The sequence below is a fragment of the Ursus americanus genome, chromosome 3, assembly GCF_024610735.1.
Source record: "Ursus americanus isolate L20-20 chromosome 3, mUrsAme1.1.p, whole genome shotgun sequence".
NCBI classification, from domain to species: domain Eukaryota; kingdom Metazoa; phylum Chordata; class Mammalia; order Carnivora; family Ursidae; genus Ursus; species Ursus americanus.
In genome coordinates, this window is record NC_142129.1 from 35,557,426 (window position 1) to 35,574,656 (window position 17,231).

A 17,231-nucleotide genomic window follows, 5' to 3' on the forward strand; every position below is an offset into this window, starting at 1 on the left:
TAATAGTTTTAGTTTTTAAATAGATTTATTTAATAGTTATTATATATTTAATAGTTATTTTAATTAGATGTACACAATAATCATGAAATTATGCAGAATAATTGCAGAGACATTTCTCTACCCATTGTAATGAAACTTGTAGTAATAATAGCTAGAACACAAACAGGTAAGAGAAAATATGCAAGTCAGTATTATTTGGAGTAATTTTAAAATTATTTTGTAAAGATTGTATCTCCAAGGATAAAATAATAGGTTCTCATTATATGAAAATGACTTACTTGGAATGGGAAACCAAAATCTCTTATCTCTTGCCACCAGCCATGCCCCGTCCAATTCCTACATCCAAAAGTTTCAAAAGCTCTGATCACATGCCAGACTGAAGACAGACAGCGATAGAACTTTCACATATTCAATACCTGCAATAAAATAAACTGGGGTTATGACATCAGAAGACAGTGGGCTAAGAGCTAAAGTAAGTCCTGCCTTTTCACACATAATAGCATGTTTATTCATCCCACTGTACCTCCCTCATTGCCCAGACAGAAAATAAAGTATCTGAAGTTTCAACTGGGAAAGGTGACTCACCCTAAAACGTTTTGAGAAGCTTATGAGGGTTTAACAATCCTTGTGGATTGCTACTTGTGTCTTAGGTGTGGGAGCAGTGGTCAAGACGGAATGAGGCAAGAGAGTTTGATAAAATGGGAAATAAATGGTTCCTCAGCAGTCATATATTAAAATGATAACGTATGTATCATAAACCTTTACACAAACATTTCAGCATATGGTGTATATATTCCAAGTAACATAAATGCAAAAGAAAAGGACTCTAGTACCATTCGACCAGCTTCAACACTGAAAAAATACAAATTAATGGAAGAGAAATTAATGATCTCATAAATGTTTCAAGAGTGAAAATACTGCTTTCTCCTCAACATAGAAAGAAACAATTTCTGGTAATAAAATCTACCAGATATTTTAGTGGTGGTGTTATTTCTATTGCTTTTAAAAATGTATTTTTAATTGTTCTACAGATTTCCTTAAGCATACAAAAAGAAATCAGAGACTCCACTTGTCATAGAAAACCCTCAAAATAGGCAATACTATTTCCATTGCCAAAAGGATTTGAAATATATACCAGCATACCTTATAAGTCAACTATTCCCTACAATGTCTTCTCACCAAACTGAGATATTTTCACAAAGCAACAGGATTCAAAAGAAATACAAGCAGGACTGCTTTTGCAGTAAAGCATTATCTATGGAGAAACTCTCTCTGTGTCATGCAGGCTGATCGCTACTGGTAGCAATCATAACACTAATATAATGGCTGCACTCATTTAATGTTATTTAAGTACCTCCAACTGATATGTTGGAATAAGGCTTTTTTTTTTTTTTGTAAATTCTAATTAGGTCCCCCTCCTTCTTTCCTTTCTCCCTCACACTCTTCCTTTCTCCATCTCTCCATCTTGTCTTTTCTTTTGCCCAATAGTAAAAAATGGGTGCTAGTAGGTCTACATGTACCTCAACCCCTACCTCAGGCTACAGTAGAATACCAACAGATCATTACATAGAGCAAACCTATCACCTCTCCACCCCATTTACCCCCAGCAAGAAAAAAAATCTATTTCTTATATATCTCGGTGCCTACATCAAAAATTTAGGCAGGTCACCTTTGCTTGTCATCTTCCCACAACCAGTAATTTGCCAAAACCCAACATTCTTGCTAAAAGCCTCTCAAATATGTTCACTCTCCACAATTTCCCTGTGCCTTCAAAATCTAGACCCCGACAATCTCTTCCTTGTCTCCTCAGTGGTTTTCATGCCTCCATTACAGGCCCCTTCAAGTTGCTCTCCACACTGCAGCTAGATTAATCAATCTAAAAGGCAAATCTGGACAAGATACTCATCTGCTTAAAAGGATTATTCACCAGGACCAAGTGGGATTTATTCCTGGGCTGCAAGGGCAGTTCAACATCCACAAATCAATCAATGTGATACACCACATTAATAAAAGAAAGGATAAGAACCATATGATCCTCTCAATAGATGCAGAAAAAGCATTTGACAAAATACAGCATCTTTTCTTGATAAAAATTCTGCACCACGCAGGGATAGAGGAAACACACCTCAATATCACTCCTCAATCCAAATGATACGAAAGGATTCTAAGCTTGGAGGTCTTTGTATTTTTGAGTTTTGTTGTTGTTGTTTTGGTACTACCACTTTGAGGAGTAGAAATTAAATCAGTAGTCCACCTAATGGCAGTCACATTTGTCTCAGACTTAAGCTTCTCTTCCAAAGTATATAGACAAGAAAACTGCTAAATAGATCAGAGTACAATAGCAAACAAATGCATATGTGCCATCCCTTTAAGAAAATGTAACTTTTATATATAGGCAGAGGTTGTCACATAGTAAAGACAACTTGCCCACAAAATTGAACCTTCTGTTTAAGTAGAAATTTCTGTCAAGTACAGAAAAATGACTAACTTGACAGTAGCTTTCTATAATGGAATGACAGAGCCCTGCTCTTGTTAAGGAAAGGAACAGATGCAAATAGGGGCAAGAGCATTCCTTTCATGTTTTCTGGAAAAAATAAAATGACATGTCCTTCCCTTTCACTTCCAGTGAATCAAATCTAGACCAGTGTCTCCAAATTTTTACACTGTACACCATTATGTGTATGAATATTTTGAACATTCACATATATACATAAAATATATAAATTATATCCATTACTGTAATAGTAGATACATTTCAAAACATACAATAGAAATGTTCTAAAAATAAAAAATAAATTTAAACTTTATATAACTTTGGTTTGTTCATTAATGGCCCAAAATTTTTTCTTCATATTCTTATTAATAATTTTAAAGTGTACATTATTTCTTTTGATCTTTGCTTAACATTTATTGATGCTGTGATTCAAAAGTCTAGTTCTAAATTCAATTATGGTTGTCATAAGCTAAGAAAGAAAATGCTGCTCAAAGATAAATAAATTCAAAAAGATGAAGCACATTATTAGCTGCATTTATTAAATCATGACATTCATTTTACAATCCTTTGAGTGATTAGTACTATATTCAAGCCACGGTTTTTTAGTAAGAATCTTTGAAGTTAAATTGAGCTAAAATTGGGTAGTACTATACGTTTACGCACTTAGCCAGTCATACAAACACTAAAATAAGCTCTTGTATATTGAAAATGAACTAATAAATATGGGCACTATGGTTGACTACCATTCTTCCCTAAAATAGTCAGGGGCTCTTCAGAGCACATGACTGTTTGACATGTGGGCAGTATAGGGCACCAGTGTAAAACCACATGGTAAATATTAGTAAATTTGTATTGCTTATTATCTAGGAGAAAATAATTATAAAAATATTTTGAGTATTTTCTTATCAAACTCCCCAGCAGTCCAGGTAGAAAATCTCCAACCTAAACAACAGATTCCAGGGAATTGCTTAGAAAAGAAGATACCACAAATTTAACCTATATCTTTTTTCACGTTTTGCTTCCCTGAGTAGCTAAGGACATAGGCAGTATAATAAACAGTATCAACATGTTTCCAGTTCTATACACTGCACATATTTTGGTATCCATATGTTCAAAAGTCAAAAAAGACTTTTATGTTCAATGTTTAAAGGATTAACTCACTCAGAAATTAAATAAAAATAGTTAATTTCCCAAAAGAGGACAGTATGAAATTTAGAACAATAAGAAATAAGAAAACTTACTTTGGACTAAGGTTTAAACATCCAAAAATGTACAGTACAATGACTTGACATTCACAAGTCTGTTAAGATCATTCTGACTGACAGCAGGAAGCATTTTGTAGGTTTTCCAAAATGAGTCCATTTTCAGGACACATCACAAAAACTTGATTAAGTTTATATCTTGATCCCCAGATTATAAGCCTTTTGTTAGTCTAAATAAAATATACAGAACCCATTTTTTATCTGTTCACTTTAGCCTACATGATCATTTACAAAATAGAATCAAACTGGCTGATGACAAAACACGAACAATATTAACAGTACGTAATGTATATTTATGTACTATAAATGTTAACAAATTATTAACAAAGGCTTCCTTTTCAGAAATAGAAAAATGGTCCATTTTTTCCTTCCAATTTGAAAGAAAGAAAGAAATACTATGAATAATGCTTTCAGAAAGATAAATAGCAGTGTCTCAGAGACTTGAAACAAACCCGTGTAATAAGCACCAGACAACTAGCATAAGACTTGGGGGTCATGGGAGGAGGAGATAAGAGAATCAGAGAATGTCAAGTTCAGAGAAAACCTTCAAGGACATCCACTAAGCCAAACGGCCTTTTGAAGTCTGAATCCTCTCTACAACATCATGCCAAGTATTCATTAAGCCAAACTATTCTGATCAAGAGTTCACTGCTCACCAAGGCAGCCAATTCCCTCTTAGAACATTAGAAAGCTTTTCCTTATATTCTGCTAAAACATGTCTCTGTATCACTTTCACCTACTGACCATCCTGCACAAGTCCAGTTCTTTTCTTTTAGTACCTCTCCTATGGAATGAATCACCAAAAAAAGTAGTCAGTCTCACTGAGTCTTCTCATTTATATCCCGTAGTCTTTCAACTATGTTCTTCAACTAACGATTCTAGTCTTATCACAGTCCTGGTTAACATCCAGTTTGTTAACGTTTCTCCGAAAATGGAGAATCCGAGATGCCTGGGTGGCTCAGTCAGTTAAGCATCTGCCTTCAGCTCAGGTCATGATCCCAGGGTCCCGGGATAAAGACCCACATTGGGCTTCTTGCTCAGCAGGGAGCCTGCTTCTCCCTCTGCCTGTCACTCCCCCTGCATGTGCTCTGTCTGTCTCTCTGACAAATAAATAAATAAAATCTTAAAAAAAAAAAGAAAGAAAGAAAGAAAGAAAGAAAGAAAGAAAGAAAGAAAGGGGAGAATCCATAAAAGAACATCATATTGCTAGGTATGGCCTAAACGGGAAAGAGCAAAGCAGAACATATCTTCCCCATTCTAGGTACTACACATCTATTCCTGCAATCCAAGATTACCCTCAGTTTTTATGGCTATGTCACACATGTTGATTCAAACTGGGCTTTATGTTGACTAAAACTATAAAGTCTAAGTTGTTAATTTACTTAATATATATTTATGGACTGTTGCTACAAGAATATTATAATATTCAGGACAGTAAGAAAAATCAGTGAGATATAACTGAAACACGTAAGACCCTGGCCCAACCCCCAGTTTATCCAGATGTATCTGTGTAGCAAGAGTACTTGTTAGAGCTACTCAATTTTCATAACAGAATAACTATCTTGCTTGCTGGTCTCTGTTCCAAAGCATATGGATGGGCCTTTAGCCAGCAATTTAGAATACCAGCACTCCAGGTTATCTAGCTCCCTTCCAAGTACCTACTGTGAGAAGAAATGTTTTGAGAAAATAGGTCCAAGGCCCTATGAACTCAATTCTTGGTTAATGCTGAACCACCAGAAAGCTACATATTAGCAATCCACCACACAACACCCTTCTGATCACCTTCAGTGAGTTGCATTTAATGCTTTGTCCTAATCTTTAACAGAAGATTGTTGTAAGATGTAACCAAGTGAAACTCACGACTGCACGGTTATGTTTTAAAACTGAGGATATTGTCCATTTTATATCTCACAGTCCCTTTCACTCTTTGTTTTTCTGAGGAATGAGATATTTCTACATTTCTAAAGGTAGAAATCATCAAAATGGTTTTATACATTTATAAAATAGGTTTTCGAGAAAGATAAGTCTATAAGAAATGAGGAAAAATGCTATTTGATATATGTTCAAGAGACAAGAAATATTTGTATTTTCTGTTTCATCAATAACTGAAAAGGGGTCCATGAGAGTAAGACAGATAATTCTAACTGGGTCTTATTAAATATTTATTGTTAATTAAGTTAAAGATCATTATTCATTTGTCCTTATGTTCCCTCTTCCCAAATAATCAATCTCAGTAACTTATTTTCCCCAATGAAAAAGGTTCTAAGATCAGATGATCCTAAAAACTATCTGGAGAACTTGTTTTAGAAATTTGTATTTTTGTATAAACTCCCTATGTAATTGCACCACAGAACATATTTTGAGAACACTCTTCCAGGACCAATTTTTGGATCATTTTAATTAACTCTGCCACTCATCCCTGGGCTCTCTGCTGCCTCTCTAGATCCCTTTTAAAGCCTGGTGACCAAAGGTAGGTAAAATATTCTTACCAAGGGTCCTACTAAAGCACAGCAGATAAAAGGATTATGTCCCTGCTCTTATACAGCACACTACATTCTCTTTCATACATCCTAGTGTTGATAGGTATGCTCACAAAAGCAGGGCTTCACCATGACTGTCAGATTGAGGTCAGCTACTTATTTTGACTCCCCTGAGAAATAAGAGCTTAAAATGCATGAAAACAGGTCCATATCACAATCAAATGAAACTGTGAATAGCATTGTATGGGACTTTTTCCTCAATTGAACCAGCTGCAATCATTTTTTTTTAATAACTTATTCTACTTTTAAAATAAAGAATTTTCCCTGGAAGAGAAAAATCTGCCAACCTTTGAATAAAATCTTTCTTCCAGAAAGTAAGATTATTTTGTGATAATTTTTTATGAAGAATTTTAATTCTAATAATACCATTTTTAGAATATCTACAGAAAAGTACCCTGTTGGCATAATGGACTCAGAGAATAGATTTATAAACAATCAAAATATTATAGGCAAGAGTAAAGAAACTTTATTGTTGCTCTCCAGCTCACCATTTCGTAGATACATAAATCATTCCATGACACAGAAACTGATGTTTTACCATAAAGCTCTCTACCTGGACCACGTATACGATTTAGCAAAAGAAATAGGTTTAAAAACTAAAAGTGACCAGGGCGCCTGGGTGGCACAATGGTTAAGCGTCTGCCTTCGGCTCAGGGCGTGATCGCGGCGTTACGGGATAGAGCCCCACATCAGGCTCCTCCACTATGAGCCTGCTTCTTACTCTCCCACTCCCCCTGCTTGTGTTCCCTCTCTCGCCGGCTGCCTCTATCCCTGTCGAATAAATAAATAAAATTAAAAAATAAATAAATAAAAAATAAAATAAAAAATAAAAGTGACCAACCACAATATGTCAACTGAAAATTCACAATAAATGTCTACATAAAAGGTTCAGGTACTCGTTCAAGTTTCCAAGCTCAGTTTAAAGTCACCACTTTCCAGCTATTGCTTACTATAAAATTCCAGCCCTATATATTCTATCATGTATAAATTGACTCTAGATAAAAGGCACTTTCAAATGAACAAGCCAAGATATCCAAAGAAATTCAGGGTCTGAAAAATGAATGATTTACTCAGAAAATTGCCAGATATAAATTTTATAACTCCTTAGATTCAAGGGAAATCAAGCTAATACGACCAATTGGGGCATGATTCATTCTCCTATGTTATTTGCATTTTCTATCTGGTATTTTTTAATTTTATAAAGTTTATGCTGTTTCCATAGTTACCAGCTCTTAATCATAATGAACACCTGGCCTGTAAGAGGAATTAATATTTCCTTATGAACTGCATTTACTAAATTAATAACTTCTCTATACTTTGACAGTGACTAGTTTAAGTTTCTGATCTACAAGCAAAGATTTTCAAAAGGTTCTTTCCACTCTCTTTTTTTTCTTTTTGAGTTTTATATATTATATGGACTTCAGTGGTTTTATGATAGTTGAGATTTGCCAACGCATCACAATCTATATTCTCTGACATGTCATATCTGTACCTATCACTAAGTGTACTTCTCAGCCTGGGTTAGACATACTTTAATAAAAAAAATTTAAATATTTAAATATTTATTAAAACTAAGTCAAAATCCATTGACAAATTAGGCGAATACTGGTACTCACTCATTCACCAAACTAGGGCCTAGAGAAAAGTATACAAATGCCAACAACTCCTCAATGACTCATCACGGTTAGGTTTCCTAAGCAACACTAGAGCACCTTATTTCAAAGAAAATTAAAATGGCGTTTGATCCTGTGGACATTTTCCATATAAAAGCATATAAGTTTGTACATCACCTATACTTTTTTTTAAATAATTTTTATTTTGTTATATTAGTCACCATACAGTACATCCCCAGTTTTTGATGCAATGTTCCATGATTCATTATTTGCATATAACACCCAGTGCACCACGCAATATGTGCCCTCCTTAATACCCATCACCAGCCTATCCCAATCCCCCACCCCCCTCCCCTCTGAAGCCCTCAGTTTGTTTCCCAGAGTCCACAGTCTCTCATGGTTCATTCCCCCTTCCGTTTACCCCCCCCCTTCATTCTTCCCCTCCTTCCTCTTTAATTACAAATTTTTAAGGGGTACCTGGGTGGCTCAGTCGGTTAAGTGTCTGACTCTTGATTTCAGCTCAGGTCATGATCTCAGATTGTGAGATGGATCCACGCCCAGCGCAGAGCATGCTTAAGAGTCTCTCTCTCCCTCTCCCCCCTCCCCTTTCTCTCTCTCTACTCTCTCTCCCCCCTCACTCCCCGCCCACATAAAAAAAATGTTTTTAAGCACATGAGCAATGATTAATATTATAGACTTTGTCAGATTTCCTAGGTCCATATCCTGACTCTACCACTCACTAGTTACATAACCTTGGATAAATTACTTAACTATGTCTCAGTTTCCTCATCTGTAACAGAGTATAATAATATCTGCTTCAAAGAATTATTTTAAGGAGTAAAATATTCTAATATTTTAAGAAGTTAGGTAATTTGTACAAACTCACAGAATTAGTAAGTGGAAAGATAAATTTGGGGCCATCCAATGGCATCTCCAAAGACAATGGTCTTAATCAGTCCATTACCATGGTGAGTAAAATGCTATATAATGTTACAATTCTTCAAAACTATAAATTTGTCTCATCCAAGAATTCTTAACCTACTCCTGGAAGCCTAGCAGTGTAGGTAAAATTTGAATCTGCCAGTACCTGTTGGGGTTCCTCTATTTCCCTGGACACCGCAAACGTGCGTATATAAGTGATTCCCACAGATTACAGAGGTTCACTGGTGGAACTGAGGGCCACATCCGTAATAGGCTCTAGATGGTGCCTGGAACCCTGTCAACAATGACATCGCAGCTTGCCCGTATACCTCTATAAGACGCTGGCACCAGTTTAGCCTCAGCAGGTGTTTTTTCTGCAACAGCTAAACAGCCCTGGAAAGTACAGCTTACCCCATCCTGTTAGCCTAATGATTGGTTAGCTCTAATGTAATGATCCCAGTGATAAATGCCCTATTATTGATGGGAAATACTGACCAGCTCTGGGTTGGTCTTTTTTAACTGTGAAGCTCCAAAAAAATAACTCTACTCACGTGGCTTGGCTCAATTACTAATGAGAAAAATCCAGATTTTTATGAATTCCCTGACACACACACTGCAAAATCCTGATGTTGGCCCATCCTGCTTCTTCTGATGGATCCCAGAAGTGCCTTCATTTGGGGCCTAGCAATGACTCACTTCTAATCCTTATAAGCAGAAACACTTTTCCATTCTTCTCTAAAACCATTTCTTGGTAACCATAGATGGTAAATTTTGCCCTCCACCGCTCAGATAAGTGACTAAAATAATGTTCCTTGTCTCTGAACATTACTGGCTACCAGTGGTCTCCATTTTAGTCAAGGATGTAGGCTTTGCTTCTCTTGAACTAAAAGACTAAATTCTGGATTTGATAAGCCTACAGGGGTTATCAATGCTTAGAGGAACTGTATAGAAGCCTGAAGGAGCATTCAAAAAGCTTGAGGGAGAAAATGGAATGTGGCAATGCTTCAGAAGAATTGTGGTTCATGTGGCTTCCAAATATGTTCACAAGGAGAACTTGCTGCTGGCAGATGCTGGGCACAGAAGAGGCTCCCCATCTCTCTAGCACTGTTAAAGAAATTATGGTCTCTTCTAGAAGAGGAACTACATACACACAACATGGGAGTTATTGCCCTGGTCTATGACCTAGACAAAACATCTAAGTCTGAATTATAGCTAGATAATAATAATTCATTAGGATGGTTTTTAGGCATGTAAAAAATCAAAAAGTAGGTTCAAATCAAAGGAGTGGAAGAGATTATTATATTTATTGAATTCCAGAAATTAATCCTTGCCTCTACATCATTTAATACTAGTAACCCGTGGGTTTACATTTCCAATTACAGTGTACCTGATAAACTACTGAAAACCATTTATATGACCCTTGACTTATAAGTCAAAGACAAATTTTAAAGAGAAAGAATCATGATTTTTGGTGAGCTATTAGACAAAATAGAGAGCTTCCATCTGTGCAGTACGAGCAAATGAGTTCTAAGTAAGGGTTACAAGAAGAATATTTGTCCTCTTCAGGCAGTCGACCTTACTGAAGCCAAGAGTGTAAGGTAAAAATCTCGGTACCATGTTCAACCACCGTATGAAGTACCATTTCTAAGCCATAATATAAAAGAATTTATATCTGTCCTACAAGATCTGCAATTAATTATCCCATAACAATCTATCAAAAGTAATACATTCCTCTGAGTCCAGAGTCTCAATTATTATAATTCCCTTTAAGCAAAGCTTCTAATACTGTCTTTCACTTTGCTGCAATTTATGAGAAAAGCAGTACAGAGTTACAGATTAGCTATTGTAATTAGAAACAGAATTCAAAAGGAATTAAGAGTGTTTGCTTGTTTATTGGGTTTGGTGAGGTTATCCTAGAGATCATTCCAGCCAAATGATTTCCTGAGGCTATTCACCCATATCTAGACCCTCTCAACCATTTTTTCAAAACTTTCTGGACCCAATATAATGAATTAGTGATGTAACACCAGCTAGGTGGAGAATATGTTTTAAACATAATTATAACCCCTAAAAGGTATGAAATAGTTAAATAGAAAATGCCATCAAGGCAACAACTGGATGGTTTTTTATCACAACTACCACAGATTTATTAGAGTAATAGGAGAATGTTTCTAGTCAGCCCTCAACCCAAAGCCTAGGGGGCCTAAAATGTGCCTGCATCCAAAGGTTCCACAAGCATTTGCTATTTACTATGCAGAAGAGCACATTCACAATGGAGAGAAGCCACATCCTAGAGACCTCATTATTTCGTGGATTTGATTAATAGCAAAGTGTAATAAATTAAATAGTTAATATCCAATGAGAGCTTACTACATGCCAGTTACTACTTCCAGAAATTAATTCATTTAATCCTCCTACTATACATAACAAGCGGATACTACTATACCCAATTTTATACATAAATAATCTGAGTCTTAGAAAGGTTTGGTATTGTCATATAGCTAGTAAGCAACAGAGGTAGAATTCTAACCAAGCAGTCTGACCCAGAAACCCTAACTTTTAACCACTAACCGGAGATATAGAATTACAATTAAAGGGGGAATTGAGGAGTATTGATCTCTGGTCACTTTTTCGGTCACCTCAGAAACATTCATTTAATCTTCTCACAACATATTTTGTAAAAGGAAACTGAGCCTCAAAGAGTAAATAAATAGCCAAATCCACAAAGTCACCAAGGGAAAAAATTAATATTCCTTATACTATATCACACTAGCTCTCTGCAGCTTAAAGACTAAGCTGAGTGGCAGATATAAAAGCAGAAATCTCATTTCAATCTACATATCAGTGCTGTTTTAAGAAAGTGACCAGTGGAACCTGTCTGGTAGAGATGCTGACAGGAAAAAGAAAAGAATCTATAAATAACACAAAACATAAAACCAGCATATTTAAAGGAAAAGGATCTAAATCATTAAGACACTGCAGTGTTGGGGTGTTTGTATCTATGTTTGTGTGTGTATATACATGTACACACGTGTGTGAACTCTTTGCTGTTTGGTTTCATTCCATTCTCAACTACACCCTTCATTTTGTTCATGAAATCTGGAGTGTTTCTCAAGTAGGGACAGTATCTACAACCAAAGAGTGTTTAGCAATGTGTGAGGGCAGCTGGTTGTCCTCCATGACTGGAAGATCCTACTGGCATCTAGCGGGCATGGGCTAGGGATGCTAAACATCCTACAGTATTGTGTCTGCACAACAAAGCACTGTCTCACCAAAAATGCCAATATTGTTCATCCAACATTAAGAAGTATTTAAAGGAAACCTTTCAAGTATTGTTAAGGAAAAAATACATTATCCAGGTAGACTTAATCAACATTTGTTTTCAAAAATCCTGATGCTTCAAGAGGACAGAGGAAATAGGTAGGGACCATTATAGACAGGTTCCTGAACAAAGTGCATTCGTGTTTTAGATGCACTATATATGTACATAAATTCCTGTTAATACTATGGGGAAATATGTAAGACCAAATTTTGAATGAAGACTCGGGGTGCCTGGGTGGCTCAGTCATTAAGCGTCTGCCTTCAGCTCAGGGCATGATCCCAGAGTCCTGGGATCGAGCCCCACATCAGGCTCCTCCGCTGGGAGCCTGCTTCTTCCTCTCCCACTCCCCCTGCCTGTGTCCCCTCTCTCGCTGGCTATTTCTCTCTCTCTCTGTCAAATAAATAAATAAAATCTTTAAAAAAAAAAAAAGACTCAAGGTAAGCTCAGTCTAGATCATCAAATATCTTCATACTTTAGCTCAAAAGCCGACTTCCTACATATAAGGTAGTTTCTACCATGAACAGTATAAAGGTAAGTAAATATTAATCAAATTGTAGTCTTATACTAATATTCATTCATTCACAAAATACCTTTTAAGTATTTATCATGCGAGACACTGTACCAGCAGCTAAGAACTCCCTATGAATAAGACAGGAATATTTCCTACCCTTCGTGGAATTTTTACTTTATTGTATTTGTTCACCTACTACACATATAAACAAATACATACATAATATAATTTCAGTTAATGATAGGCACTATGAAGAAAAAATAAGGCAAGAAAGTGGATAAACAGTAAGGGGAGAGAGAGCTTTCGTGAGGTGCTCAGGGAAGAAGGCGACATTTTAGCAGAACCTTGAGAAAATAGCCATTAAAAAGTCGGTGGGGAAAGTATTACTGGCAGAGACAACAGCAAGGGCAAATTCAATAGGAAACAACAAAATTTGCATGTTTAAGAAAGAGCAAACAGGTGAATGTGATTGGAATGGACTAAGCATGAGTGAGTGATGGATTGACATTAGAGAAGCCGAGAGGCCAGAACATACAGAGCTTTGTGAGTCTAAATAAAGAGTCTGGACTTCACCTTAATGTGTTGGAACTGAAGAGTTTTAAGCAAAGGAATAAGTGATTAATTTTTTTAATCACTAGGGTAATAAGAAAAAACTGAGAACTAGGATACCATACAACCTGGATACTAGGATTAGGATAAGGCACACAAAAGCATAAGTACCAATACCTGTGTTAAATTGCCTGAGTGAGGTGGGTACTAGTTAGAGAAAGCTAACCAACTTTATTTTAAAACTACCTGGGCCCAAAACACTCCTGCACAAACTTCTGCCACTCTATCTCAGATCATTCAGGTCACTAATTGACATCTTAATATTCTAAAGAAAAAGCATTTTACAATCCACAGACTCTTCAAACTTCAAATCATTATCTTCAATGTTGACAAAGTTAGAAACAAGCCTGTAATAACACTAACTTTAAAGCAGTCTCTGCTGACTTTAGCTAACTGAAATAAACATAAAGGGAAAAATAAAATCCCAAAAATGTTCACACTAAAATACAAGAGAATATTTTGTAATATATTTCAAATATACTTGATTAAAAAGGTACGAAACTAAAAGTTCAAAGCAAATGAGGCAAAGACAGAACTTTGTTAAAACAATCAAGTTTAGAGAAGCAATGCTAACAATATTGTTACGTGGTTATCCTCAAACATCCAATACACAAGAGACCTTGGTTTGGTTTATTTGGCATTTCTTTGTCTCATGAAATCTTGTTGGCACATGTATTTTTTCAAATAATTACGATTATCCAACTTTATTGCTGGGTGCCTGTTAGGAGACAAGAACATAAAGCTTTGCTGCCAGTCTAGAGAGATTAGTAACATTCATGAAAAAAGATAAGGTACAAGATTACAAGCTAATTATGGGCACTGAGCTGAACGTACCTGCTCTGAGAGACTCCCTGATTCTGACAGGACAGTGACTTCATCCCCCACCCACATCACTAATAACTTACAATCTGAGGGTGCCAAATAAATTGTCAAACAGTAAATGAGAGTTCAGAGAACTAAGTGACTACAAAGTTTCATTTAAGGACTTCACAGATCTTGGACTTCGAGAGTGCCTTTCAGAAAGGTTTGCCTTACATATGCAAATAATTCACTTATGATTTAAAAGTAATAATTTCACATCTTTTCATAAATATCGGGGGGCAGATAGGGAGGGTATTATAAAAACATGACTGAGAAGAAATCACTAAGTGTACCATACAGACACTGCACTCCAAGCTAATGGGGATTCTCGCAACTCCAGAACCCGAATGAAAGAGATCTTCCTACAAACCATTTTTCCTAAACTTTGTGTTTCCCTACAAATGGCTTTAACAATTTCCAAAATGTCTAATTAAACGTGTTTTCCCCATTGCTTAAAAGGACTGAACAAAACGTCATAAGGCACATTTGGAAGATGGTGACAGGAGATTCCCTGCTTCAAAATGCTGGAAGCCGTTAGTTTAACGGTCCGAAACAGACGGCTGTGCTCGCATCCCGCTATTGTGTCTTCATTTCAGTCGAAGAAAAGACATAACCACTTGTGTGTCTTAAAACCTTAAACAGGATAAAAATCACTTGCTGTCATTTCTTTACCTCATTTTTGAGAGAGCGTTTGTACAAATACACTAAACCACTTTACCGGTAAAATGTTGCTCCATGTGAGGAAGCCCCGCAGGCTTGCTCCTCCTCGTCTCTCGTGCAACGTGCGCGTCACTCTCTCAGCCACTTACAGGGTAGCGCGCCGGCGCATCCTGAGAGTCGTCGGCCGCGGGGATTGTGGGAAGTGTAGTTTGGAGACCCCGCCCTCTTCGCCATTCCTTTAATGGCTGCTTCCAGGAAGGTAATGTACGAACTCGTCTCCAAAGGATACTTGAGATTGTCTCAATGTATTTGTAAAACAGGGGTCATGTTTGCACCTTGCTGGGACAGAGCAGGGATTCTTTTTAAAATCTTAATAGCAGGTCCTGGCACGAACTTGTTTCTGGGTTCGATTTATTTTTAGGTTTTCCTGTGCGGGCGAACTGACCAACTTTAAGTCTAGTTCCCCTGCTTGAGGAAACTGTTTTCTCTAGTTATTATCCATTCCTCTCTCTTTCGTACGACCTCTTCGCCCTGCACTGACTCTGGCTGTCCTCTTAATAATAATAATGCTGATGATGGTAATGGTGAGTAATTCTTAAATCCTACCCTCTTTTGATAATAGGTTCTGTCACGTGGAATCTCTTAGCCTCAGGGATCCGGAACTCTGGGAAGGGACTACTTCGAATCAAATAGAATTATACGTAAATCCTTTTGTTTGGTAAGTTTTACTAATTTCCCCCACAACTTCACAGATTTACATGTTGCGTGACTTTTGCCAGATTTGTCTGCATGTCCTGGATGGGAGAAATCCTAAGAAAATACAATTTTTGCTTAATAGATATTTTAAGTTTCCGAGTGTCTTGTGTGTTTTCTCTTTGCTCTTAATTATGTTTTGTTCAGTTTACTTAGTTGATTCACAGGGTGTTGGCATGATAGAGTGCGGAAAAATAGCTGGAGTCAAGGAATTATCATGAAAAGGGGAGATTAGCCTCAAATGGCCATCTTTAAATACCTTTTATAAGTTTAACATGTTTTTTCTACCATAAAATGAGGAGATGGTCTGAAACTTAAATTTAAAAGGTGTGTGGATTGTTATTTATGCATTCATACCATCGTTTGAAAAGGTGGGAATTTTTAATAATTCCTTTTTGTTTCCATGTTTGATTTCTAGAAACCTTCAGCCCCCAAGATCCAGATTCCTGAAGATCCAGACATCATGACCTCAGTTTCAACACAGTTGCTCTTGGTCCTCATTTCACTGCTTTTGGTGCTGCCTGTTGTTGAAGCAGTAGAAGCTGGAGATGCAATCGCTCTCTTGTTAGGTGTGGCTCTCAGCATTACAGGCATTTGTGCTTGTTTGGGGGTATACGCACGAAAGAGAAATGGACAAATGTGATTTTGATGGGTCTTCCGCATCAGACCTTGCCGGGAAAATCTTTGTGTTGTTGAGGTTAAAAACTGAGCTTTAATGTCTGAAAGTTCCCAAGAAATATAGTATTTTCACATTCTTGTCTCCCTGTAAATGGGAACAAATTAATATATGTTAAATGGGGGAAGAAAAGTTTTCTTCACAACAAATGTTGCACTGAAAAAAGCAGTCTATAAATTTCTTGTTAGAGGGTTAAGGATGTCAGACGACTGAAATTTACCTATTATTTCATAGTTTCTTGGAATTCTCAAAGCGCATGAAATAGGAAGAAGGAAACCCTTGCCCAGAATCCTAGGAAATTGCCAGTTCCTCCCTCATTGAGGAGTCTTTTCTTCATACTTCTATTAGATTTTTGTTTTGTTAACTCCCAACTTAATATTGTACTTAGATAGCGAATGCAGTCAGTCAGAAATTAAATTTTTTATTTCTCTGGGCGGATGTAAGAAAAATGTATTCAGTGTATCTAATGTTAAAATGGAGACAATATTTAATGTAAAAAAATACTTTATATTGACATTGGAATGGAGAAGAGATTTAATGTTTAAAAAAAAAAACCTTTATATTAACTGAGTAACATCTCCACGAGGAGAAGTACTATATTAAATATAAACCCATTATGTTATAAGTTAATGTGTGACGTTCATTTCTGTTTACTTCAAGTTGTTTTTATCTTTGTATGGACTTTTTTGTCAGCTAAGTGGCAGAATTCCTTACCTTAAGTGATCACACTAACTTATAGAAACACTATTAGTGATACGTGGGAAATGGGCAGTATCAAGGTAGAAGTCCCTGGTAGAGAATCCACAGATACAGAAGGAAAAGGTAATGACCTATACTGATTTACACACTAACGAGATGAAACATACCCTATCTGACCTAACTACTGAAGTGTCCTCAAACTGGTAATATCATCTGAGGACTTGTTAGAAATGCAAAATCTCAGACCCGGTCCAGACCAATTGGATCAGAATCTGCGTTTGCTTCAGGAGCCCAGGATAATTTGTGTGCA

At 36.5% G+C, this 17,231-nt stretch overlaps 1 protein-coding gene and 1 long non-coding RNA gene across 3 annotated transcripts in view; one reads left to right on the forward strand and one right to left on the reverse strand.

Annotated features, from left to right (window-relative positions):
* The window catches only part of LOC123789047 (uncharacterized), a 450,578-nt gene extending 435,649 nt beyond the window's left edge, over positions 1–14,929 (reverse strand). For both annotated transcript variants that reach the window (XR_006778839.2, XR_015723746.1), the window contains exons 1-2: positions 14,852–14,929; positions 279–416 (exon numbers count right to left, since the gene is read on the reverse strand). This is a non-coding gene — a long non-coding RNA (uncharacterized LOC123789047). The remainder of the gene's footprint in view (positions 1–278; positions 417–14,851) is intronic.
* Positions 14,930–14,997: 68 nt separating this feature from the next.
* Positions 14,998–16,334, forward strand: SMIM30 (small integral membrane protein 30). Its single transcript, XM_045793641.2, has 3 exons — positions 14,998–15,052; positions 15,416–15,511; positions 15,965–16,334. Exon 3 carries the CDS (start codon positions 16,010–16,012, stop codon positions 16,187–16,189), a length of 180 nt encoding a protein of 59 aa, XP_045649597.1. The 5' UTR covers positions 14,998–15,052; positions 15,416–15,511; positions 15,965–16,009; the 3' UTR covers positions 16,190–16,334.
* Positions 16,335–17,231: the final 897 nt, after the last annotated feature.

What these genes read in the sequence shown, in the direction of transcription:
- SMIM30 (XM_045793641.2), top strand. Translation starts at nt 16,010, where the DNA reads ATGACCTCAGTTTCAACACAGTTGCTCTTGGTCCTCATTTCACTGCTT.